Source organism: Nelusetta ayraudi, unplaced genomic scaffold, assembly GCF_046127955.1.
Source record: "Nelusetta ayraudi isolate G7.1 ecotype Tasmania unplaced genomic scaffold, CSIRO-AGI_Nayr_v1 ptg000073l, whole genome shotgun sequence".
Taxonomy (NCBI): Eukaryota; Metazoa; Chordata; class Actinopteri; order Tetraodontiformes; family Monacanthidae; genus Nelusetta; species Nelusetta ayraudi.
Window position 1 is genome coordinate 1,285,001 of NW_027466123.1, and position 24,988 is coordinate 1,309,988.

The 24,988-nt window shown below is 44.9% G+C and overlaps 1 protein-coding gene across 2 annotated transcripts in view; it reads left to right on the forward strand.

The window, feature by feature from the left end:
- Window positions 1–23,145, forward strand: part of mpp7a (MAGUK p55 scaffold protein 7a) — a 70,840-nt gene extending 47,695 nt beyond the window's left edge. For both annotated transcript variants that reach the window (XM_076043099.1, XM_076043100.1), the window contains 6 exons: window positions 2,880–3,050; window positions 6,712–6,792; window positions 10,134–10,227; window positions 14,612–14,720; window positions 16,700–16,843; window positions 20,891–23,145. In XM_076043099.1, the coding sequence (XP_075899214.1) occupies window positions 2,880–3,050; window positions 6,712–6,792; window positions 10,134–10,227; window positions 14,612–14,720; window positions 16,700–16,843; window positions 20,891–21,070 (779 nt within the window). In that variant the 3' untranslated portion in view covers window positions 21,071–23,145. The remainder of the gene's footprint in view (window positions 1–2,879; window positions 3,051–6,711; window positions 6,793–10,133; window positions 10,228–14,611; window positions 14,721–16,699; window positions 16,844–20,890) is intronic.
- The last annotated feature ends 1,843 nt before the right edge of the window (window positions 23,146–24,988 follow it).

The window sequence follows — 24,988 nt, forward strand, 5'->3', positions numbered from 1 at the left end:
GTTGACGGAGGTAAAAGGGCAGCCAAATAGTCTTACCGACTAATATACTTTATTTCGGCAATGTCTGCTGCACTGTGCTTTTTCTTTCAGTGTTGTAGCCATTCATATTTCTGGCGCAGGTTTTTATATTTATCAGATGTTGGCGTCAGAATTGTCTGATATTCAGTTCGAGGTGGCCTTCGGGGGATAGATGCTAACTTTCCTATGGACCCTTTCGATATTATCACACTGGAAAATGGACTTGCACAACAGGTGTTGACTTCCAAGCTGTTACACGTGTGTATGTCTGCGTGTGTGCGCGCGCGCGCAAAGTCACGTCTTGTGTTTACGTTGCGTTAATTACGCTCAGCTGCTTCCACGTTCCATTATTTTCACATTTGTGTAATGCCGAACATACGTTAAGTTGATGTGTCTGCTCGTTTGTGTGTCGGCGTGACAGTGATGGACAGTGTATATATGTATGCAAGTACTTTGCTATGCGTCCGATGCGATACACCCACTGCCTGTTGGAGGAAGGAAACTTTTGCTCTATATCCCAGATATTTATTTATTTATTTTTTTACAACTACTTCTCGGTTTTCATTTATTACAATCTGAAAATGAAACTACAGTCAATAGATTTGATTTTGACTTTTGTCACTTTATCCAACGGAAAGTCATTGCATTGTCAAAATGTTTGAGAAATCTCAATTTTAAGGTTGTAAAAATACTCGCTGCCCTTTTAAAATAATCTGTTGGGCGCGTGAAAAAAAAAACCCCGCCAGTCTAAAATATTTTTGGCTTGGTACTCACTCTTCTCAAGCTACAAAACCTTGCACGTTCAATGAGGTAACAACAACAACGGCTCCTCTTATTTCAGGCCACTGATATGGCAGCTTGTCACTGGGGAAGACAAAGACAATTTCTACAACATGTTTGTTGCAGAAATGCCAGTCTCACCACTTACACTTTGGGTGTTTGTTTGTGGCTGCTGTGCAGATGAGTGGGGGTGTGTGTTAGCCACTGTGCAGGAAAAAAAGAAAAAAAAAAAAAAAAAAAAGAGCTCTCTGGGAGCTTGTGGGACAAGCGTGATTATTGAGTAACCTGTGAAGAAATGGCATGAACGCAGGCGGCTGTTGGCCCATTGTGGCACAAAGCCTCGTCTCTCTATTTAAAGTAACGCTATATATTCTCTGCACCAACATCTCCAAGTTCTTTGTACATGAACACATGTCCACGTCAAAACATTTTTCTTCTGCGCAGAACACTCGCGGAACACACGTCCACTGTTCCGTGGATGCGTTTCCACAGAACAGTGGACACGCGTCCACTGTTTGGCAACTTCATCCCACAGGGGAGGACAAATGTGTTTACCCGAGAGTTATTTTACTGTGAGCGAAGGCCTTACGACACCGACTGCAGCTAACTTCGAGCCGTCACAACATTGCATCAGCCCAAGCCTTTTTGTTTATGTCTCTTATTCCACCGCCATTTTTGGCGTTATTTTTCTTTTCAAAAGTCTTCAAGTAGGTTTGTCTTAAAAAAAAAAAAAAGAAGAAAAGAAATCTAAAAATGATGCGGCCTGCTGTTCAACCCACATCTGCTGTAGATGTGAAGTTGTAGCCTCGGAGCATGTCCACTATTGAATCTGTGTCTGAAAGGCATTCCCCCCCCTTTAAAAAGCAGTTTGAGGACACGGCACATGACGCAAACCTAATCAGTGCGCTTTGTGTGTGCAAAAACACGCTCACACAGTCAGTACAACAGAAGTTGTAATGTAAATCAACTAGGGATGCATGATATTTATCAGACCAATAAGATATCGGCCGATATGGGAGAAAATTACGTCTTTTTTTTTTTTATCGGTCCGATACGTACATTTTTCCGATAAAAAAAGATCTGATAAATTAACAAAAACGTGAATTAATAAAACGGGACACGTTTGCAGGCGGAGTAGCGACAAAACAGGCTCACGCTGGTTACGTCATCAATCACACGTTATTATGAGGACCCAAGTCTGGCCCCGTCACTGCCTGAATAACAACAAAGAAGACGTAAAGCTTTAACACAATGAATCGTAGCTAGCTCACCTGAAAGGTCGTCGTCTTGGCGAAGCGGTATTGAAAGAATACGAGGCAGCCACCTCAGCCGCTAACGGTGCCAAAGGTAAAACAACGACGCAGATGGTCGATGGAAAATGCCCACGAAGTTGACCATGACCCGGTCACAACAGCTCCACGACCAAATTTTCAGTCACGACCCACCGGTTGACAAACGCTGCTTTTAACCCACTTGCGGTGAATTTACACCCTGTTGCAATCTTTGACGTGTCGAGAGAACGTATAAGTGAAGCAGTCCAAGCGTCTCTGCAGAAATATGGCTCGGGGTAAACACAAGGCCTCAGGAAAATTCGGACCGAGAACCCCAGTTGTATCGCTTGTATCTCACTTTAAAAGGGCTAATCTGAAACGACACCCAGCTATGCTTTGTAAAAAAAAAAAAAAAAACCTCCCCGCGTTCTCCGTGAACAAAAGAAGAAAATAAAACTTTATTGTATCACCAGGGAAAAATGTGGTGAAAGTGTTTTGAATGTGAGACCCCGACTGGCCGCGTGTCCCATTGTTCCCCCTTTCAGCTTGCTCGCGCAAAAGATAGCCGTCATAAAACTGAGCTGCACATTGCAGCATGAGCTATTGGACGCGGAGCTGCGTAGGTGTTCGCCAAGACACTCGCACCACCATAAATCCAATTGCACAGCTGCAGGCGAGTGTGTAGTTACGGTGGAATTTAGACACTTGCAGATGTATACTGTCACGGGACAAATTTATCGATGTGTACTTTGCCTCGTGTCTCTTCTGTCTGCCTCCACCGTCGTCCCCCTGGTTGTCCCAAACCTCCAGCTGGCTTCAGGAGGAGCTTTCGTCTGAGCAGGAGGGACAAGAAGACCAACAAGTCCATGTACGAGTCCAAGAAGAGCGAGATCTACGACATGGCCGACGTGCCCACCTACGAGGAGGTCACGGCGTACCGCAGGCCAACTGGGAGCAAGCACAGGCTGGTCGCCTTAGTGGGTGAGTTGAGGGAATTGGGTTGGAGGTCCGATCTGCACCAGGGGAGTCAAACTCAAATACACAGTGGGAGCCAAAATTTGAAACTTGGACGAAGTCAGGGGCCCAACGTTGATACTTCTTGAAAAAAAAATCTTCCACCAGATACAACAGTGAAACTTCTCATACGGATCCCAAACAAGTTGACTACTGTCAACAGAGGTTGATGGTCCCGATTGATGCACCGAAATACCAGCAGAGCATTCTGCGATTTGTAGTGTCAGTGGTACATGTGCTGTATAATACTGGCAGGACAGCTCTCGTCATCATTTGGTTTGCTAGCCAAATTTATTGTGCGGGCCAAAGTTTGACACTTTGCACATTGGGATGCTGGAGTCCATCCCTGGTATCAAGTCTCAGGGCAGTGTCATGAGACCGAGACAAAAACAAGCATTTACACTCACATCCACACAACAACTGTAACGCTCTGATGCTGGAACCAGTATCAGGTACCGGTACCAATTCCCAATACTAGCAATCGGTACCGATATCATTACCAGTATCGGGTGTCATACCGATATCGTACTCTACTCGTCCTCGTAAGATACATGCCGATACCACAACACCGATACCAGTCTTGTATGCATGTATATCACAATTTTGTTAAATTTATGTTTGTACTGCAGTGAAACCGGTTCTAGAAAAACATGTTGAGGAATGTTGTTCAAACCACAGAACATCTGTGGAAAAAGTCAAAGTAATTCTATAATGTGTAATGACCTTATTAAGTACTCAGTATTGGTATTAGTTGACTACTGAAATGCAAGTACTCCACTCGTTCTGTAAAAAAGAAAAAAAAATTATTGGGGCATCCCTAATGTTGACGTGTTTGGACGGTGCGAGGAAGCCAGAGATCCAGGAGGAAACTCGAGCCTTACTTACTTATCACTGCACCAATGAGTCATTGGGGTTAAAACGCGTATTCTAATTCTAAATCCTTGCCTGCACACTTGTGCAGTATTTTCCAATACCATACGCTATTTTTTTTTTTTTTGCATGCATATCCATATCCATGACTGTGGATCTCTGCGTGCTCCGTAAGCCAAAAACACCAAACAAAAACTACCAACAAAAAGTCGTACCTGCATATTCCCCCCCCCCTGTCAGCAGGCCATCATGCTAATGACTGTTTCTTATGGTTAGGCAGTCAAATACAGTCATTAATTCATCCCTGACGCCTTATGTTTTCAAGTTTTAGTAAAATATACAAAAAAAAAAAAAATCTGATCCCTATTCTTTATCCAAGCCAATTTTCACCTTCTGAAAAATTTTTCGGGAACTCCGAGTTCCTTCTTCTTCTTTATTGTGGAGAGGCAGGACCACAGTGAATGCTAATTAATGGCCTATTTTCCAGCGGGGTTTTTTTGGCGCGTAAACGGAGCACCTTAACAGATCGAGTCTGAGATCCCTTTCAAAGATACAGCCCCGACGCTTACGTTCAAATCCGGCCTGCCAACAAAAGTAGACCCCGATGCTCACCGCGAGAAATCCGATTATTTATCTTGACAAAAGGGAACGCTTGTTTCCACGTCTCCCCACGTCTTATTTGACCCCCTTGTACCCGTGGACAAATTTTTTGATGAAAAGAAAATATTTGTGTTGGGTTTAGCCTAAACGTTCTCCCAAAACCGCGGAGCTGAGCGTTTTTTGCTGCGTTTAAATTTAAAACAGAACCTCTTTTCTTGAAACGCAGGAGCTGTACGGGTAAAATAAATAAATAAATAAATAAAATTGCTACGACACTGCCATTATTATATACAAATATCTAGTGTAAGCCAGGTTGTCAGTGTGCAGGTGAAAATGGTTTTATAAGCGTGCAGCACGGAGGCTAGCAGAATGCTCCGTTAGCCTGACGGCCCTGGTAGCCGCGCTCCACATGCTAGGGGTGCGTAGCCTTCAGAGAAGAACATCAGTACGGCTGTTGATGGAGCACATACACTATAGGGCAAAAAAGTATTTGTCAGCCTAGACCGGGCGTGGGCAAACTACGGCCCGGGGGCCGTATGCAGCCCGTTAAGGACTTTTAAGAGTCATTTCAACAAAGAGCTAAATACCGTGGGCCTTCTTCGAAGACGCCGATTTTGTCGGAACGCCATTGTTCATTTTCAGTTGACGTTCAAGCACATGTTTTCGACGTATCGACGTGATATGTGCTTTCCTCCGATGAGGTGGCTCACCAGAACACTCCATCCATCTGCTCCTGCTCCAGCGCCCCTGTCAAATTGCAGAACCCATTGTGGCCCCCCCCCCACCAGTGCAAAAAAAAATAAAGTTTGCCCAACCCCGCTCCACGCCATTACAAATGAACTGTTTTCTCATCTTAATAAATCAGTTGGACTTGGAAAAGAAAATACCAAAAAAAAAAAACAGTAACTCCAGAAATCTTCACACCATTGACCCGAAGAGGTTCGGGGGTATTTTTCTAGGTTTAATCTCTTTTCATTTCCAATCTTTCAATTTTCTTTCCCCTTTAAATTCACCGCACGGTGTGGAGCCAGGGAGCCGCGCCGCGAGTGTGGATTCTGTCCTGTTAGTGAAGGCCGTCCAGTGTTGATGGCCGCCGCCCGTCTCGTTTTCCCCTCCACATAATCCGCACAATTCATCATCAGTTTGCTTTAGGGGGAGCAGCCTGCTAAATACATTTGCCTGGAGCGGCGAATTTTCCAATGGGCTGTGATTGTTGTGCCTGCTCAGAATGACAAGTATGCCAGGAATCCCTGGCCCAGATCGAGCGCCACCGTCCCCTCGCCTCTTGCCCCGCCGCGCGCCAGTGGCCAAACACTGTAAACGGAGGCAAGGCACCTGTTGCTCCGAAACGGAGATTAATTGGTTCGACACATTGATGACTAATGGGGAATGGGGTTTGATCGAGCCAGGCTGCCATAGCTGACCGACCTGACACGTGATGGCAAGAAAGTTATATTAAAATGTGCACAGCGGTTCAGGGAAAGAGTTGCAGTTGTGCAGTGCAGTGCAGTGCAGTGCAGTGCAGTGCAGTGCAGTGCAGTGCAGTGCAGTCCAGTGCAGTTGATTCTGCAAATAATGGAAATTAGAAAAAGAAGCCATCAAAGTGATCTTACAGGTGCTGATGTCACATTATGCAGGATGCTCCATCCTCAATAAGTAGGAAGTTGAATCATCCGTCAGTCCGTTTTCTGTCACTGCTTTTTCTGCAGTGACAGGCGGTTGCTTTATCCTATCCCACACAAAAGAAATCAAAAAAAAAAAAAAACGAAAAAGCCCCGCGTTCAACCCACGTCGGAGCGTGCGCACTACTGAATCCGTTTTCTGAAAGCCGTTACCCCCCCGCCCCCCCCCCAAAAAAAAGCCATTTGAGGACACAGCACAGGTCATAAACCACCAACCTTACTGTGGGGTAAACACAGGGTGTCTAGGAAAGAAATCGTACCGATTGTCCGTGAACGGTAGAAGAAAATAGTTTTTTTTCTTATGTAACTTTTCAGCTTGCGGAAAGACAGCCGCCGTGAAACGGAGCTGCACTTGCGTGCTTTGTCCCGTCCCAACTGTGTTGAGGCGAAGGCCGGGTTCACCCCGGACTGGCGTCCATAAATTCCTTCCATCATCTTCTGGAATCTCCCCCCCCCCTCCCGCTGTGTTCGTGCAGGACCAACAGGTGTCGGCTTGGACGAGCTCAAAAGAAAGCTGTTGATCTCCGACCCCCAGCACTTCAGTGTCACCATCCCACGTGAGTTCACTTGACGCACAAGCTTTGGTGGTTGTCCCCCTGTGTTTTCCATGCTGTTTGTCCAGTCCCACTTTTTTAAATCGCGTTTAAAAATGTTTGTGCTGCGACGTCCCTGAAAGGGAGGGCGGGTCACATGACGTGACCCCCTTTTGCTGTCTGGTTCTTCCCTGACTGTGCTGCAGAGCTTGTCAGCTCTCCTCAGTCTGCTCGACAGACTCTGCCCACTGAACCTGCTGCCACTTTGCTGCCTGGCATCTAAAACTGCTGTAAATTTCCATTTGGGCCAAATTTTGTTCCTCACTTCTTCTTTTTTTTTTTTCTTTTTTTTTGTGAAACTGCAATTTCTTTGCTGTTTGCTCTTAAAACTATTTCAGAAGGCTCAGATGTCCCGGAGCCAGAAAGTCTTTTTTTCTGACGTCCTCTGGCATTTGCAGTGGCATCAGTGACGGAGGAAAACTGTGCCGCTGCTTTTGAGGAAATATGACGTATACACATACATACATGTGTATATATATGTATATATATATATATATATATATATATATGTATATATATATATATATATATATATATATATATATATATATATATATATATATATATATATATATATATATATACATACATACATACATACACACATATATATATATATTTATATATATATATATGTGTGTATGTATGTATGTGTATATAAATATATATATGTATGTATGTATGTATGTGTATATAAATATATATATATATATATGTATGTATGTATGTGTATATAAATATATATATATATATATGTATGTATGTATGTACATACATATATATATATATATATATGTATGTATATATATGTATGTATATATGTATATATATATATATATATATATATATATATATATATGTATACATAAATAAATAAACATACACATAAACATACATATATGTATATATACTGTATATATACTGTATACATACATATTTCTATATGTATGTATACTAGCCACAGTTATATACAGAATGTACCGGATTAAAAATGTACAGATTTGCATGAATTATTTGATATACAAATATTTTAATGACGGCGTTGGTAGAAATACAGCGTTTCTCAACTGGTGGGTTGCGACCCACTTTTGGGTCGCCGAGCTGTTTTGATTGGGTTGCAGCTCGGTGGGCAGTTTCCCAACTATGAATGAAATTGAATGAATATATATATATATGTTCATAGAGAAAACGTTGGGTAGTTATTTTGCAGGACACTGGACATGATAGAAAGCAGGATAGCGTTTTTAATTCTGTGGGATAAATTTGGACCGTGACGTCATGATAAGGGGGGGGGATGTGGGTCCTGAGACTCCACCACTGGTATATTAGATGTGTCTCGGGTCCAGTCTGACAATCAGTGGGGATTTTCTTCCCTCCATAAAATAAGTTAAATGGTTCTCGAATGTGACCCTGTGCTGCTGTGTTGAATCGGGCCCAGAATTGGACACACGGTGAAGATAAACGGCAAAAGGCGGACTGACCGCACTGTCTCTTTAAATGTTCACCGGACGCCAACAGACACATGGATGTGTTTAACACACTTGCTGTTGTTACGGATTAAGCCCGAGAGCGCCACCTTTTTTCTTTTTCTTTTTCTTTTTCTTCTTATTTTGAAAAAACACTGCTTTTGGAGACCATCGGCTCACGGTCTCTGTTGGGTTTTTGGCCTTTTTTTTTTTTTTTCCTCTCCTCTCCTCTCCTCTCCGCACCTCCAGCCCCTCCCACCTTGTAGTAAAATACAAACCAGCTGTCACTGCAATAAGCTGTTTAGCAGAGGGTTAAACATCTTGATCGCAGTCCAAACCCGGTGATACTTTCCGCGATTACGGGTTCGAACGGGTGCACGCCGCTCGAAGGTTAGCTTCCCCCGACCTCGAAACGCGCGCTGGGTGACAAAAGCTCTGGGACGCTTCTCAGTCTGGGTCGCAAATTGGAACCAAGGTACCGTTGGAGGCGTCACCAATCACCAACCGATCTCCGCGGCGTCCTCTTCCACCCCGCTGACAACGACGGCCCGTCTCTGGCCTGCGGGTGGAAGCGACACGTTGTATAAATCGCAGCGTTAGTTAGCTTCCCACGAAAACCTGCGGATCGCTCGGGACGGCCGTAAAGGAAAAAAAAAAAAAAAAAAAGGCACCGCTGGCACCGCCACCACCGCCACCACCAGGGCACGGCCCTCCGAGCAACGCCGTTGAACAAAATGAGCTCAAGGAGAGAACTTTGGCAGCTGTTTGTCCTGAGGTGATAAAAATTTAACGGTTTGTTTCGAGTGTTTTTTTATGAATATTTTTTTTTTTTTAAGGTTTTCCAAAACCTCAGACCTGAATGTTTTGCTCCGTTTCAGTTTGAAACAGAAGCTCTTTTTTTTTTTTTTTTTTTTTTTTAAATGCTACTACACTGTCATTACATCCAGGCGTCAAGGTAAAAATGGTTTTAGGTGAAAAAGCGGTTGTGGATCCAACCGGTTGGGGGGGACGGGGGAGAGACGACCCCTTGACCCCTGACCCATACGCGCTCCAGCCACATGCCTGCCGCCAGCGTGCGGTGTGCAATCCCGTCAATGTTCATCCTGCTGATCGTTACCCAATACCAGTCCAAATTTCCTCAACATGCAGGAGGCCCGCAACAACCTTGCAACACTTCTTTCATGGACGCAACGTTGTCGCTATTTGTGAATGGTATTTCTAAAAATCGATTATTAAACAGAGTGATCTTAAAGACATTTTAGGTACCATTCATGACAATGACCCACATCATTTTAGCTCTTTGAAAAAAACCTGAGACCACCTTGAACCTTTTGCTTTGAGGCTTTCACGGGGTCTCGTGGGTTCATTGGGGCGGGGGGGGGGGCCGGGGGTTCGGGTGCCTGCCGCCCACGCCCGTTTTTACGGGCCTGGTTTCATGCTTCACGGTCAAGCAAATGTGGACACTTGATGTTAACGAGTTGCCCCCCCCCCCAAAAAAAAAAAATTAAAAAAAAATAAATAAATGTTCAGGGTGCACTGGCACTGCAGCCCCTTAACAGGGAACAAATTTAACAAGGCATCGTAACCGCTCCCATCCCATTTGCGGAACGCCAGTTGAGCGTCTAGTTCTGCCGCCGCCGCTACTACAAGTTGCGTATTTTAACGACACCATTACGCAGTCATACATGCGCAGGTTTGGCCGAGGTCCGCCGTCTGCAGCGGTGTTAATGAGGGGCCTTCAGCCCCCGACGGTGAGTCAGGCCGTCTCGGTTCGAGCTGCTCACGGTTTCTCCCTCCACTCTCTCTCTCTCTCTCTCTCTCTCTCTCTCTCTCTCCCAGACACGACACGGACCAAGAGGAACCAGGAGAGCGACGGCGTGGAGTACCACTTCATCTCCAAACACCTCTTTGAGACGGATATACACAACAACAAGTAGGAGGCAACGGGTGCTGTGCTGTTTGGTCCAAGTGAAGTTAACATTCAGCTTCACTGTACAGCCATTTTTAAGATTCATACAAAAAGTTTTCACGCAGTTTTTCATTATAGGACAGTAGGCCATTCAAATCGGGTGCACTTTTTCACGAGATGAAGTTGGACCATTTATTTTCTTCTGAATTTTGCATTTGTTCAGTTAGTAGTTTCTTCAAATTTGATTCATTTCACTGCATTTCCAAGGCAGTGAAAGTGTCCGCACTGATGATGCATCACTAAGTCACGTGCTTGCCAACCCATTTAACAGCTAAGTGTTATTAATACATCTATGATTTGACTCACCCGTTCCCGATTACAGTCGATAGGCTCCGGATAATTCGTAATGTCGTCCTCTTCAACAAATGAAGCACAACAATAAGCGACAATAGGAATGTGACTTCTTGTATGAGGAGACAAAACTCCAGCCTTTTGGTCCCTGGCTTGAAAAAATGGGATGAACCCACAATCTCCTCTTCTTTTTTTGACCATGAAAAAGATATTGTACTTTTTCTTCACCCCTGCTGGAGATTGAGGATGATCCCGTCACTGTGAACGCTAGCGGCGCAGCTATTTTCGCACAGAAATTTCCACTGCAAAACTTCCGTTAGAGATGCCAAAGAAGTCGCATCGCGGCCAGCCAGCGGTAGGTTTGATGCGAAATAATTCCTCCGCGAATATCCGCAGTTGTGTGTATATCATTCGAGAGGTACCCGATCTGTCAAGGCTTGCTGCAGGTTTAGGGGAAGAGACGCCTTCGTTGTCAAGCAGATCATTTTCTTGAAGCTTTCTTACAGCTTGTTATTTGATTTAGGGATGCACCGATACCGGGGTTGAGTACTCTACTCGCCGATACCGTGACACCGATACCAGGTGCATATGCACGCATATAACAATTTTGTTAATTTTGTGTTCGTACCACAGTGAAACCTGGGCCAGTCGCCCCATTGTCCTGTAAAACATGCTGAAGAAAGTTATCCAAATCAGTCAAAGAATCAGTTTTCAGTCACCAGTCATTGTAAAAGTCTAACCGTAGATTGTTCACCTGATCCTAAATAGAATTAGAACACATTATGTTAATGTTGTACTAATCAAGGCCGAGTTTCTACGCACCTTTGTAAGCAGCTTTGACAAATAATCACTGTCCAACCTAAACCAAACAGCCAGCGAATCGTTAATTATGCAACATTGCCATACAGCTCATTTTCTCAACTCATTGATCATAAATTAATCTCTTGCCGAACAACTTCGACTTTTTATATATTCTTCCGTCTCAACTTTTAAAAGGTTAAGTGTGGAGTATTCTGGGATTTTTAAGAAGAAACAGTGACACAAAGTGGTCACATTTTACATTTCAGTGCTTGTACCTTCCCTCTCCCGAGTTTGCCAGTGAACTACGGTGGCCTGTGAGCACAAACCTGGATACCTTCTTCTTCTTCTTCTTCTTCTTCTTCTTCTTCTTCTTCTTCTTCTTCGTGTTGTTTTATTTGAAGACACCAGCATTCACCCTAAATACGAAATGCACTGTCAGGCAGCTGGATTGTCCACACCAGGCTTCCTTAGAAATATGGTAGTGCAAGATGGCAGCTAACTTGGAGCAAGACCCTTATTGATCTACGGATATTCTTCTATATATGAGAACCGCTCTAAGAGTAGGAAAACCAAATTACTTTTATGGCACTACGAGTATATACTATTATTATGTATTTATGAGCAGTATGTTAAAGGTCCAGTGTGTCATATTGCGAGATTTTGGGGGGGGGAACAGGGACACCAAGTGGTTACATTTTAGATTGCAGTGCTCCTTAGCTCACCCTCCCTCTCCCGAGCTTGCCAGTGATTTATTTGGGGACGCCGGCGCTATAAAGCAAAATTTTACTCGCTGGACATTTAAGTATTCAAAGTTTGTTGTGTAAACAATAGATCTAATAGTGACAATGTTTTTCCTGTCCATACCCACCACTAAGAGGCAGAGCGGCGACTCAACAGCCAGCCAGCCAGTCAGTCTGGCTCTGCCGCCACTGGGCTGCTGCAGCTCCCTGCAGTCGCCTCCACTCTGGGCGGTGTGATCTGAGAATGACCTGCTGCCGACTGAACCCGGCCGGCCCTGCGCTGGGGACAGATTCCCAGACGGTGGCCCCAGGGCTCCCCTGTCCCCCCCCCCTTCGTTTCCTCTCCGGGTTTCCCCCCTCTGGGCGTTTCTCCCATGAATTGGGCCGCGACACGGCTACCGCCTTGACATTTGCGGCCGGTTAAAATTGAAATGCAAAAGTCGGAACGGCCGAAGGAGGTGATTGATGCGTCTCCGCCGCCTCCTCCTCCTCCTCCTCCGTCGCCGCCGCCGCCGGAGACAGGAGGTAAACGGGATGATATGGCGAAAGGGTCGGGCCGTGCTCGCAAAACAATTACGCACGCAAACATACGGCCTCCTATGGGATGTCGGAGCGCGTGAGGAGGCGAGAGGGGGAACGCAGGGGCTCCTGTATATTTAGGTCACATTGTGGTATTGTCCGAGGCATGCAATGTTTTCCAGGGAGTCGGAGGGGTGAGTGACAGAGCTGTGATGTGGGGGTGCATGCGTGAGACGCGCAAAATTATAAGGGAGCGGATGGAGGGGAGTGGGTGTGGTTGGACTTGTTTGCATCGCATGCGACGGGAACAATGTGCAGAATTCGAAAGAGGTCTTGAAAAAAAAAATTTGGGGGCCTTTTCTTTGCGACTTTCCCTCGGGAAGCAAGAAGCCCTGTTCTGCGTCAGAGTGGCAACGATCCACAAGTCGACCCTGTGTGCAAAGCCAAACCAAGCGCCCCAATCCAACTCCCTGGCTCATATATTCAATAGAATAGAATAGAATTGAATAGAAGCCCAGAAAATTAATCCCACATTGGGAAATTACAGCGTGCGCCAGAAGAAAAATTATTTGGATTAAAAAGAAATGAAGACATGAAATGAAATATCTCTGGTGTAAGAAAGGAACAACAAGGTTTACATCATTTGGACAGTTGGATTATTTTACAAAGTTCTGTACGTAATATTGACATAGAAATCAATGTTTTGTTGCACCTTTATGAAATGTAAGTGTTTCAGTAGACGCTGGTTGTTATTGGGTAGTATATTATTCATGTGTTTATATGTATTTTAGCGCTGTCACTCGATTAAAATCTTAAATTGCGATTAATCGCATGACTGTCCTGAGTTAACTCACGATTAATCGCAAATATATATATATATATATATATATATATATATATATATATATATATATATACATATATATATATATATATATATATGTATATATATATATATATATATATACATATATATGGAGAGAGAGAGAGAGAGAGAGAGAGAGAGAATAGCCCTATAATCCATAGTGTCTCTTGCAGCAACAAACAGCACAGTGTTGCCGCGAGGTGTGAATTATTAAACGCAGGCCCCTGCTGAGCCCTTAAATGAATTTTCCCCTCACCCCACCCCCAAAATTCGGTCCGCCATGCGAGACTCGCGCCTCCGCTCTTTCCAAGATTTGCCGAGTAAAAAAAAAAATTTCTGACATGAGTAATTACCATAAAACCGTCTCTCTACATGGACCCGTGTCAGACGCTCATCATCGGCAGACTGCGAGCGAGACCGTGTGCTTCCATTCACTTTGGAATACTTTCCACGTCGTTACGGGCCCCCTCCGCTTCCCCCTCCTCTCCCCCTTGTTTTCAGCCAAAAGTACACTGGCGCTATTTTTCATTACAGCCAATTGGTTGCGAGCGGCTGTAGATTGTCCCATGGAAAAGTGTTTGTTTGCTCGCTTGCTCGCACCCCGGCCAGTCTGTTGCTGGCCTCGAATTTTTGTTTTTTTGCCTGGATTAAAGGGGAAGGGAAGCTTTTGGCAAACCGCGGAGGTTTGAATGCGCGCTCTCTCTTTTTTTTTCTGCTTTTTTTTTTTTTTTTTTTTGGAACCGACAGGTGTTACTGATTGAGAGGGTGGCGTGGGAGATTATATAAAAAGCGTGCCGTGCCAAAACGTCTGGTTTCTGGGTTCTCCTATCTTCGCAACTGTCAGCGGTTGAGAGAGTAATTGCACCTGCCCTCGGCGGGATATGTGTAAGGATTTGATATATCATTATTTCTGAGGCTGAATCCCCCCCCCCCACCCCCGAGGGAGCCCGTCCACTCGTTTTGGATGGGACCCAAGAGTCGAGCGTCATTCCCAGCGGAGCATCAAAATTGTTTGAAACGCCAAACCCCCGTGCGCAACAATTACCGCTGAAAAAAAAAAAAAAAAAAAAAAAATTCAAGTGCAATCTTCTCATCTGCTCTCTGTCTTCTTCTCTCTTTTTCTTTGTCCCAGGTTTGTTGAGTACGGTGAGTATAAAGGGAACTACTACGGGACGAGCCTGGACTCGGTGCGCTCCATCCTCTCCAAGAACAAAGTGTGCCTATTAGACGTCCAGCCCCATGTGAGTGATGCGTGATCATCTCCAGCATCACTATACCGTCCTCCTTCTCAGCCAACGCTGCCATTTACCGCCAAAGCTGAGTGACAATTGCGTGAACGCCAATTCAAACCTGTCGCTGCTGAATCAGTTGCCTTTTTTTTTTTTTTTAGGGCTGTCAAACCATTCGTTTTTTTTTAATCGTGATTAATCGCAGAGTCTTCATAGTTAACTGCGATTAAGCGCCGTTTGAATTGCATGTGTAAGCTGTAATTTTGCATTTCAAAGCAGTTTTAGCCAGAGGGTCTGACACTTTGTGTGTTCATTTTCATCTCTCTCGCACTCTGCTTAGATACAAATATGCAATGACAAATATAACGTACACAAATATGATCACATTTGTCAATCACAGTATTTTATTTAAAAAAAAACAAAAAAAAAAAAACTTTTATTTTGAAGATTAACCAGATTTTCTCGTGTTTCCTTGAGTAACTTCCCGTCCAACGAAATCATTGCTGCACGGCGCCAGCCGGCCGGCGGTCGGAACGACACCGTCGGTTAACAAGGGCGCTGAAAGGAAGTGGGCTCCGTTCTGCGCCGCTTCCGCTTCCGGTGTGAACCCATCTTTGCGTTTGAAATACGATTAAAAAAAAAAAAAAACATAACCACGCGTATTTGTATTTAACTAATTGCAATTAATGCGTTAAAGCTGACAGCCCTCCTTTTTTTTTCTTCACTACCGTCACTTTGCAAACCAACAATCGTTTTTTTTAAAACATGGCAGACAACTTTGTTACCCACAGGCTGTTTTATTTATTTTTTTAGAGGTGACAGATATTATGTGCGAGGCTAGTCTTAGCTTAGTTTAGGCTTAGCTTTCTGATAAGCCCACCTCCTCATGAACATCATCACGACATTTTGGGAAATTAGCAGCTCATAACGAATCAACTTCTCGCTCCACAACAATCAGTTGTGTTATTCAAGATGAAAAAGGGGTCATTTGGAAATTCTGATCACAGCATTTTGTTCAGTTTTGTCCACAACAATTCTGCCACATCGGCAGCGATGTACGAGTGAGCACAGCAACTTCTAAAAGGTTTATTCACATGAAGGAATTGCTGTTTTTCTTCTTTTAAGGGTGGGGGGTGTTCATTGAAGTATGCACTCTTTCTGGGTTTTTTTTTTTTTTTTTTTTCCTTCTTCACACACTTGTGGTGTTTCCAAAGCTCGCGGTCACTCTTGACAGTCTTCACTCTGAGCCCGTCCTCTGCACAAGTCCGGGATTATCCCGGTCTGTCACAGCACGACAGAGTGATTCTCCTCCTCGCCCGTCCTTTCGGGTTTTTATCCACCTTGCTATCAGTCGTAGGGTTGAAAACCTCACTGCCTATTAGCTCAGCATGGATCCCCCCCCCCCGACACGGCGTCGGAACCATGGCCCGACGCCTCTGAAATGTCTTTTGGCCTCGCCGCAGTCACTTCGCTGCTGTCATGTCACTCATTTGCCACCAAGAAAGACAGAAAACAAGCAGGCGTGCGTGGACTTAAGTGCATCCTCCACTTTAATTTCGAATACCCCACATTCACTGTGTGACCGCGGGAGCTGTTTTGTGTTTCACCAAGCCGGGATTTACAGCCGCGGTTTCCAAACTCGTGATTTTAGCACCCCCGAAAATATAACGGAGACGTTTTGCCAAGAACTACGTTTCAGTTTTACTTTCTAAGATTGAATCACATTGAGGTAACTACAGTCATTTTAGAGCCAACTACCACCCTTGATTTATTTCCATCTCATTGTTTTTAAGCCGTGCTAGCCGTGTCGCTCTGAGGACACAGTTTTGTCCTCAGAACAGCTGTCCCTGAATTTATTCACTTTATGTTGCATGCCTGTTTGTCAATAAAAGCTTTTCAATCAAGATTTGATTTTCCACGTGACACCTTCTATGCTTCTTCATAGCTTTCTTGTATCTTCTTCCCCCCGCTTTTCTCTCTCGCCCTCCCAGATAATAAAGCACCTACGCACGGCAGAATTCAAGCCCTTCATCGTGTTTGTGAAGCCCCCCTCCATTGAAAAACTGAGGGAGACCAGACAGAACGGAAAAGTCGTAGCAGGCAAAGATGACAGCGAGTCTGCCAAGCCTTTCACAGTAAGGGAATGTTTATTTAGCGTGTTTTCAAACAAAATGATGAGCCAGATGGGCCAGATGGCTTTGCCTTGATTTAAACAGTCGCAGAAAATCAGCACACGCGCGCGCTCATGGCGTTCGATCGGGGTCGACGAGGCTTTAATTAGACCTGTGTGAGGAGACTGGCTAAAAAAATAATTTCTTAGATTGATTGCAATTAACAATCGATTCACAAATTAAAAAAACGTGTTTTTTTTTTTTTTTTAATGAGGCCGGAACTCAAGTGCGACCTGTCGCTCCAAACCAGACAACCACGAATCGTGATAAATCGCGATTCACGATTAATCGCGATTAATCGCATCGTAGCCCTCTGAATCGGAATCGAGCTGAATCTTCGTCGGGTACCTAGCGATTCCCACCCCTGCTGGCGAACCACAGAATCGCAGTGCCTCGTGTGTATTCCCGTCGACGACATTTGCAAACAATTTGCATAGACAACTTAAATTTTACATTTGCCGTAACGTTTTAGTGCTTTTAATATTCCAACCTCGCTTGTTTCCCCCCCCTCGCTCCATCCTTCAACCCAAGGCTGCGAAAAAACGAAACCCAGGTCCAGGGCCTTAATTGACGACAGGCCTCCGTGGCATCGCTGCCATTTCCTTCGTTTTAAATATCCTGAGGAGCTCGTAAAACACACGTACACGTCCTAACGTGATGATCTCACGTCGCTAAAACCGTAAACGGTCTCTCTGGATTTTTTTTTTTCATTGTTCCTAATAAATCAAGCTGCCTTTTCACCACGCAACTACGCTTGATTCACACTTGGGTGAACAAAGGAACCCGCATGGGGCCGCCGATTGTCGTGCAGAAGCAGAAGCCCCGATGGCACGCTGCTGGGAAGGGGACGCAGCGAGGAGCGGCAACCAAACTCCACATCCATCTGGAGGAAAAATGCTGAGAATTAAAGGCGCCAAATATTTTGGGCCCAGACGGCGCAGGGGCCAGAGACGCCGCTGAGCGTTATGAAACTCTGAACCCGAACAAAAACCTTGCGACAATATTGTGTTGTGCTCTCGTGCCTGCGTTTAAAGGTCCAGTGTGTAAAATATTTTGTGATTTTTAATGTTGGTCAAATTTAGCGCACACCCTGTAAATACATTACAAGTGTTTACTTGCAGTACAATAAAAAAAAACCCATGGAATGGTTCTCATATATATAGAATAATACACACAGATCAAGGGTCTTGCTCCCAGTTAGCTGCCGTCTCGCACCACCGTATTTCTACGGAAGCCTGGTGCGGACAATCCAGCTGCCTGACAGCGCGTTTGGTATTTAGGGTGAGCGCTGGCGTCCTCAAATAAACCGACGAAGAAGAAGAAGAAGAAGAAGAAGAAGATGGCGGACGAGGTATCCAGGTTTGTGCTCGCACGCCACCGTAGCTCGCTGGCAAGCTCGGGAGAGTCCCTATGTAACAACTTGCTGTCGCCGTTTCCTCTTCTAAATCTCCACATGTGTATCTACATCATCATGGGTTGTGTTCAGCAGCAGTTGTAACAAGAGTTGTGTGGCTTTTGTGATGAAGGCTGAGAAACATGTTGCTGGTTAAATGAACATTGTTTTTAGATAAAGCTGATCACGTGACCAATTCGGGTTGAAATACGGTTAAAAAGTAACCTGTAATGTGTATCTTTTTATTCCTTTATGAATGTAGGCGCATGTGTCCCTTGTTAACCTTTTTTGTCAGTTGCACACTGACAATGCCTCTTCAGGGACATTTAGTCACCTACCTTTAAAGTTTACCTTGATGCATTTTAAACAAATAGAGTAGCCGATACAAGTACTTTTAAACACTTTTTCTACTTCAAAATGTATCTGCAGCCTTACATTCTGTAGTTGTAAAAAAAGAAAAAAAAGAAATGTTTTTCATGATGCAGTAGGAAGAAGTTCTTCTTCTGACTTGGCTTCAAATGCAGCTTTACCACAAATTAGCAGACAGCAAATGAGGTGCAACTCACTCCTGCTTCCACAGCGTCCCATATTCTTATTTCACCATTTCACCTATTTTTTTTTTTTTTTTTTTTAATCCTACATCTTGTTATTTCCTTTTATTTATGTCTCCGTGAGCTCACCGAGCTGCTGCTGCTGCTGCTGCTGCTGCTGCTGCTGCTGCTGCTGCTGCGTTTAACGATCTGTTACCTGAACCTGTCGTGCTGGAGGCAGAGACTGCGGGGTGGACAAAGATCACAAACACCGACTCGCACATGGTCTCCCAGGTTCATTTGGTTTCCTCGGGCAGGTCAGAGGGTTTGTTTCACTGGCATCCAAACACAGTGGTCATCTGTGCGTCCTCATCTAGCCCCTGGAATTCCTGCGGGCGGAGGGCCTTCGATTCAGAAGACGGCGGGGGGGGGGGGGACGGGACGCACGCAGAGTCCGGATCTCGCCACCACCGGGTGACAAACCTCCCGACTTCCCCCGATTCTCGCCGATGAAGCCACCGACCCCGCCTTTGAAACATCCGAAAGAAAAACATGCCAAAATGGTCGCGGGGAGCCGAGTGCTCGCATTTAGCACGGGCGGCTAATCCACAATGAAGCATTAAACCGGCAACCCCTACTCTGAGGCAACTCCCCCCCCCCCCCGGCGGCAGCTGGGCTTTGTTTCAGCACATTGTACGCGAAAAAGCCGCCGTCCCGCCCCCAAAAAAAACGCCGTCCCGCGACCGTGCATCTGTGTGCATGTGCGAATGAGCGTTTGGCCCCGGGGTTCTCTTATAAAAACCATATCTGTCCAGAAATGCGAAGGCAGAGTGTTCCCAGTAAAAACACACGGCGCAAGCTTAATCGGCCACTTTAAGCCCGCCGGAGGTCCGCGGGCCAAGCCAGACTGGGCCGAGGCCCACACGCTCGAAACCAGAAAGCCTCAGATGGACGGCTGCGGTGAGATAACCTGGGCCTGCGCACAATACTGCATCTATGAATACAGACGCCCCACATAGCCGGTGTTTACTACCGACCTGATAAAAATATGTTGTTTTGCTGACACGCGCAGTTTGCACACTGCCAGTAGCCGATATAGATCCTGCCGTTTCTCACCAGAGGACTCCTGTTTTCCCCCCTCTGCAGCCACTTTTTTGTCTTATTTAAGAAACACGGTTATATAAACAGATATGATATCCCCACCCCTCCCACCCCAATATTTTGGATTCCTTTCCTGTGGGCGACCAATAGCAAACGTTCGGAAATGGGGCCGCACCAAAATTCGTGAACGTGTCTGTCACATTTATAGTTGATCAGTTGGGCTTTTTTTTTTTTTTTTTTTTTTCTTGCTACGAGTTTAGCCGGTTGGTTTGGAGAGAAGCTTCAGGGAAAGGTTCACACGCTCAGAAAAGTGCCATTATTTGTTACCGGAGAATGAAAATGCCATTCGATTCTGACAGAAGTTGTTGGTCAGCAGCCAAACCCCTCCTTTGTCGTCGCTTCCTATGGCTTTTGAAAATAATCTCACCTTGCGTTTGTCATTATTCTGTCTGTCGGTCGTTGCCGAGTCTACTTGCATCTTGTACACATACCCGAGCAAGGGACCTCAAGGTCCGCAACCGTGTGAAGAAGGAGGCCGTAAAGGTCCAGTGTGTAATAGTTCGATACTTTGAGAAGAAACAGCGACATTCCTTGGTTACATCTTAGATTCACCCTCCCCCTCTTGAGCTTGCCGGTGAACTACGGTGGCCCTGCGCTCACAAACCTGGATACCTTGTCCACCTTCTTCTTCTTCTTCTTCTTCGTTGGTTTATTTTGTTCACACGAAAAACACCAAACGCGCTCTCAGGCAGCTGGATTGTCCACAACAGGCTTCCTTAGAAATATGGCGGTGCAAGATGGCTGGCAAGACCCTTGATCTGTGTATATTCTTATATATATAAATAAGAAGTGTTCTTCGGGTACGAAAACCAAATGATTTTTGTTGTACTTGCGAGTAGTAGTAGTCGTAGTAGTAGTTGATTTATGTGTCCATTCTCTCAGCCTTACCGCCCTCAACTCTGTCTTCTTCTCCTGTGCGCCGTGCAGGATGAGGACTTTGAGGAGATGCTGAGGACGGCCCAGGCCATGGAGAGCCAGTACAGCCATCTGTTCGACAAGGTCATCGTCAACACCGACCTGTCCACGGCGTTTGGCGAGCTCCGGCTGGCGCTGAGGAAGGTGGAGGTGGAGGCTCAGTGGGTTCCCATCAGCTGGACGCACTCCTGAGGCCTCGGGACAGGAGGAGAAAAAAAAGGGAACGGTTTTTGCGACGAAAAGAAAAAAAAAAAAAAAAAAAATGCATTTGTTTTATCGCGTTTTGGGTGAGGCGGTGGGGACAGAACGAAACGGGACATCGGCACGGGATGGGACGGGACGGTTTGCGAGACGCGCTTGGCAACAGGTTGGACTTGGAACCCCCCCCCCCCCCCGTTGCATTTTGGATGTTGACTTCCAGGTTCTGAGGCTTGACTGGGTCTCGGCCGGCTGCTGTCAAACAATGAGCTCCGTGGCCGCCATCCCAGTTGCCAGCTTTGGAACACGCCAAGACCACAACAGCGCCGGCACCGGCACCGGTACCGGCGGATCTGCCAGCGCGCCCGGCGACCACACCGACCGGGACTCTGGTCGTCGACGCGCTCATAACGGTCAGGCCATTAGAAACCAAAAGGGAGCGATGTGCTTGTTCCCACTGGCTCGCTTACACGCCTGTAAAAAAAAAAAAAAAAAAAAAAGAAAAGAAAAAAGAAAAAAAAGAAACACAACCTCCAAAAGGGGAAGAAAAGAAAAACACATTTGCCTTCCACTCAACCGCATTTCTGTCACGCTGCCACGACGGCGAATGCAAACGGAGCACATTCAGGTACCCCTTTCGCGCAAAACGGCAGCGGGTGTGATTTTATTTAAGAGAGATTAATATATTTTCTGTATATGCAGTTCTATAATTTTTTTTTTTTTTTTTGCATACGTTTTTTTTTTTTTTTTTTTTTTTTTTTTCTAAACAGACATTTTTGGCTTTCGGAGCAACTGTATCCCGAGTGTTGCTTCACCTCTCAGACGGCTTTTTAGCAGGCGTTTTTTCATCTTTCGGTCAAGTGTTTTGATCTCACCTCCCCCTCACTCCGGTGTTTCTTTTCTCCCCTTAAAAAAAAAAAACACGCAAAGTGAGTTGCAGTTTTATTTAGGTGTTATATACTCAATTCATGAGTGTGTTTTAAAAAGCCGCCCCTTCGTGTGACTGTGCCCAGCAAAACAAGCACTGCCATTTAAAAAAAAAAAAAAAAAAAAAAAGTCCTTGAACTGGAGCATTGTTTGGCCGTCAGCTAGAAGAAAGTGTTCACAATTGTATTTTATTAGGGTGGAGTCTTTATTTTTACTCCCATATAAAAATAGTTTCGGCAAGGTTACTAATATAGAGTCCACAGCACAGCATGCTGGCGTTCCAGCTCAGAGTAGCAGCCTGACTCCGGACTCTGTGAGCGTTGCGACGCAATGCTAATCTGCATTCTGCACGTCCCACTTTTGCATTTTGCATTTAGAAATAATCGCTCTCGAAGTTGTGAATCTAATGCTCGTGATTATGAATGTGCTTTTGGATTGGCCTGTGGAACCCGAAAGGAAATTTTTGCGCGCGTCCAAAGAGGGGGGGAAAGAAGAAAAAGAAATATTGTGAAGTATAATTGGCGTAAATGTTTCATAAAACAGTTTTCCGACCCGTTAAAAGTACACTTGTGGCTGCAGTTGAAAACACCGCAATGCGCTTACTCTTCACTTAGTGATTAAACACTATGCTAGATTAGCACAGCTGAGCATTTAGGGCCAGCGTGGGGAGCCGTTAGCAGTTAGCCTGGCTCTGTTTGAAGTGTATCAGTATGTTGAACCTTTTAACCCGCTGGTTTTAGAGGCTGCAGACACTCCACCGGGTTGAGTTGTATGCCATGGGACGCTAATTAATTTTTTTGTTACCTTTTTTTTTCCCCCTGCGCAGTTTGAGGGTCTAAGCATAGAGAAAGTCACAGCTGTGCGGAATGGAAAACCCTTTGGGCAGTGCAAATAAAATTCCAATGATTGATGAATTTCGGATTTGAGAGTTAATCTTCTCGTTAAACTCAGTTCTCAGACCTCAGTACGCTTTTCGCGCACGTTTATTTGGATAGTTCCCTCCATCTGCTTCAGTCTTCCCGATTATTAAATAAATAATTTATCCAGAACGCGTATTAACACTGTGCTTTGCGGAATGTGCTGCCCGGACTCGCAATATTCTCGGTAAGTTCAACGTTTTGTATTAAAGAGGATACAACCAACATTTGTATTTCCTGTTTACATGCTTTCACGCCGTTCTCTGTGCAGGGTTTGGCTCTATAGACATGAATAACAGTGTAACAAGAAGAATCTCTGAAGTCAATTTTTACACAGAGGTCCTGACCTCTGTTTCCTGACCCTCAGCTGACCCCCGTCATGTGACTGCACCCCTCGCAAGTGACAAATATACCTCTGTTTATTTCTCTATTTGGTTATTTGCAATGTCCTTATCTCATTCCCGACTCGCATGCAGCTGACACTGGGCAGCAAATTGATCATTTGGCAGTGAAAAAGAAGAAAAACAGCATCGAGGTTTGATTTGAGTGACATTATCCGTCATGATGGCTATTCGTCGTCCTCAGTTAGTTGAAATGAAAAGCGTTGCGTGCTGCTTTACATTCTTGTAAAGATTTGAATTCTATTAAGATTACAGGAAAAAAATAATAATAATTTTAGAAACTCGAGTTCGAGTATTATTGGCTATCTTTAAAAATTAAAAATAAGAAATCGAAATAAGAACGTAAAAGAAAAGATAGTCAGTCCTTAAATGTATTTTAATCATCTAAAAAAAAAGGGGGCACAAATGCAGTAATTATATAAAGATTCATGCTAGCCTTGTAAAAAAAAAAAAAAAAAAAAGAGACATTTTTCGTTTTTCTTGGTGTTCAATGAGACGAAAAACCCAAAGTTGGCATTTCAGTGAAGTGCTCGTCGTCGCTGTTGATCCGCGAGGTGAGCTGTTCAACTATCTAACTTTTTTTTTTGTTGGCTCAAAATGGCCAAACTCCTGCAGAAACCATCACAGGGGCTTTTTATTTTTCAACCACGGTCATAAAACCTTCACATCCATCCAGTGGGCGGGCGGGTGAAGAAGTACGTGGCAAAGATCAAGAAGGGGACGGCGGGCGGGCGGGGGAGGAGGGGGGGGGGGGGGGGGGGGAGACCTCGGCCTCCGTCGACGGATGGAGTGAGACGGTTCCCGGGGAGCACCGTCGGCGACGGGGGCGCAGCGCCGGTCTATCACCAAATGAAGAAGTAGGTGACCATGCATGCAAAAGAAATCCCAATGTTTCATTTTTTTTTTTTTTCACAGGAATCAAAAGCCAACCCGCCATGTCGGCATCGTCTCGAAAGACGTGCATGGTAAATTCAGCTCCTTTCAGATCCAATGATCATAGATGGGGCAGGGATCTCTTTAGCGAGGACGTCTCGCTAGTCGCTACCTCATTTGCTCAGTGTCCGTCCGATGTCCATCAGTGTTTTTCAACCACTGTGCTGCGGCACACTGGTGCATCATGAGATAATGGATTGTGCCCTGGAAAATGATCTCATTTCCCTTAATTGGTCTAAAAACATTCCATAACATTCCACAGTCAGGTGCTTTAAAAAAAAAGAATATTTTTTTCCTCCCTGGATATCAGCTTTGTGCGCATCAAAACAGGCCCAGGTTTCACGCTGAGTGAGTAAAAATGAATTGAGAGACTGTATTGTCAGAAGAAGAAGAAGAAGATTTTTGTTTTTTTTCATTTCGCATTATTTACAAAAACAAACACGAAAATGATGCGCCTTTTTTTTTTTACTTTATTTTGGTTGGGATTTTTTTTTTCAAAGTAAAAGCACTGAATCGCTTGACCGCAGCTATGGTTGCGTGTTCAAATATATTGTCTTTTTCTGTAACAAAGGGGGGAAAAAAAAAAAGCATGAAAAGAAAGGACACATCAGAGACAGTGAGCGACATGACCATATTCTGGCACCTGACGGAGGCCACTCCGCTCCTTCCTTCCTTCCTTCCTTCCTTCTGCCTTTTTTTTTTTCCTTTCCTCCACCTGGGCGGGCGGAAGCGGC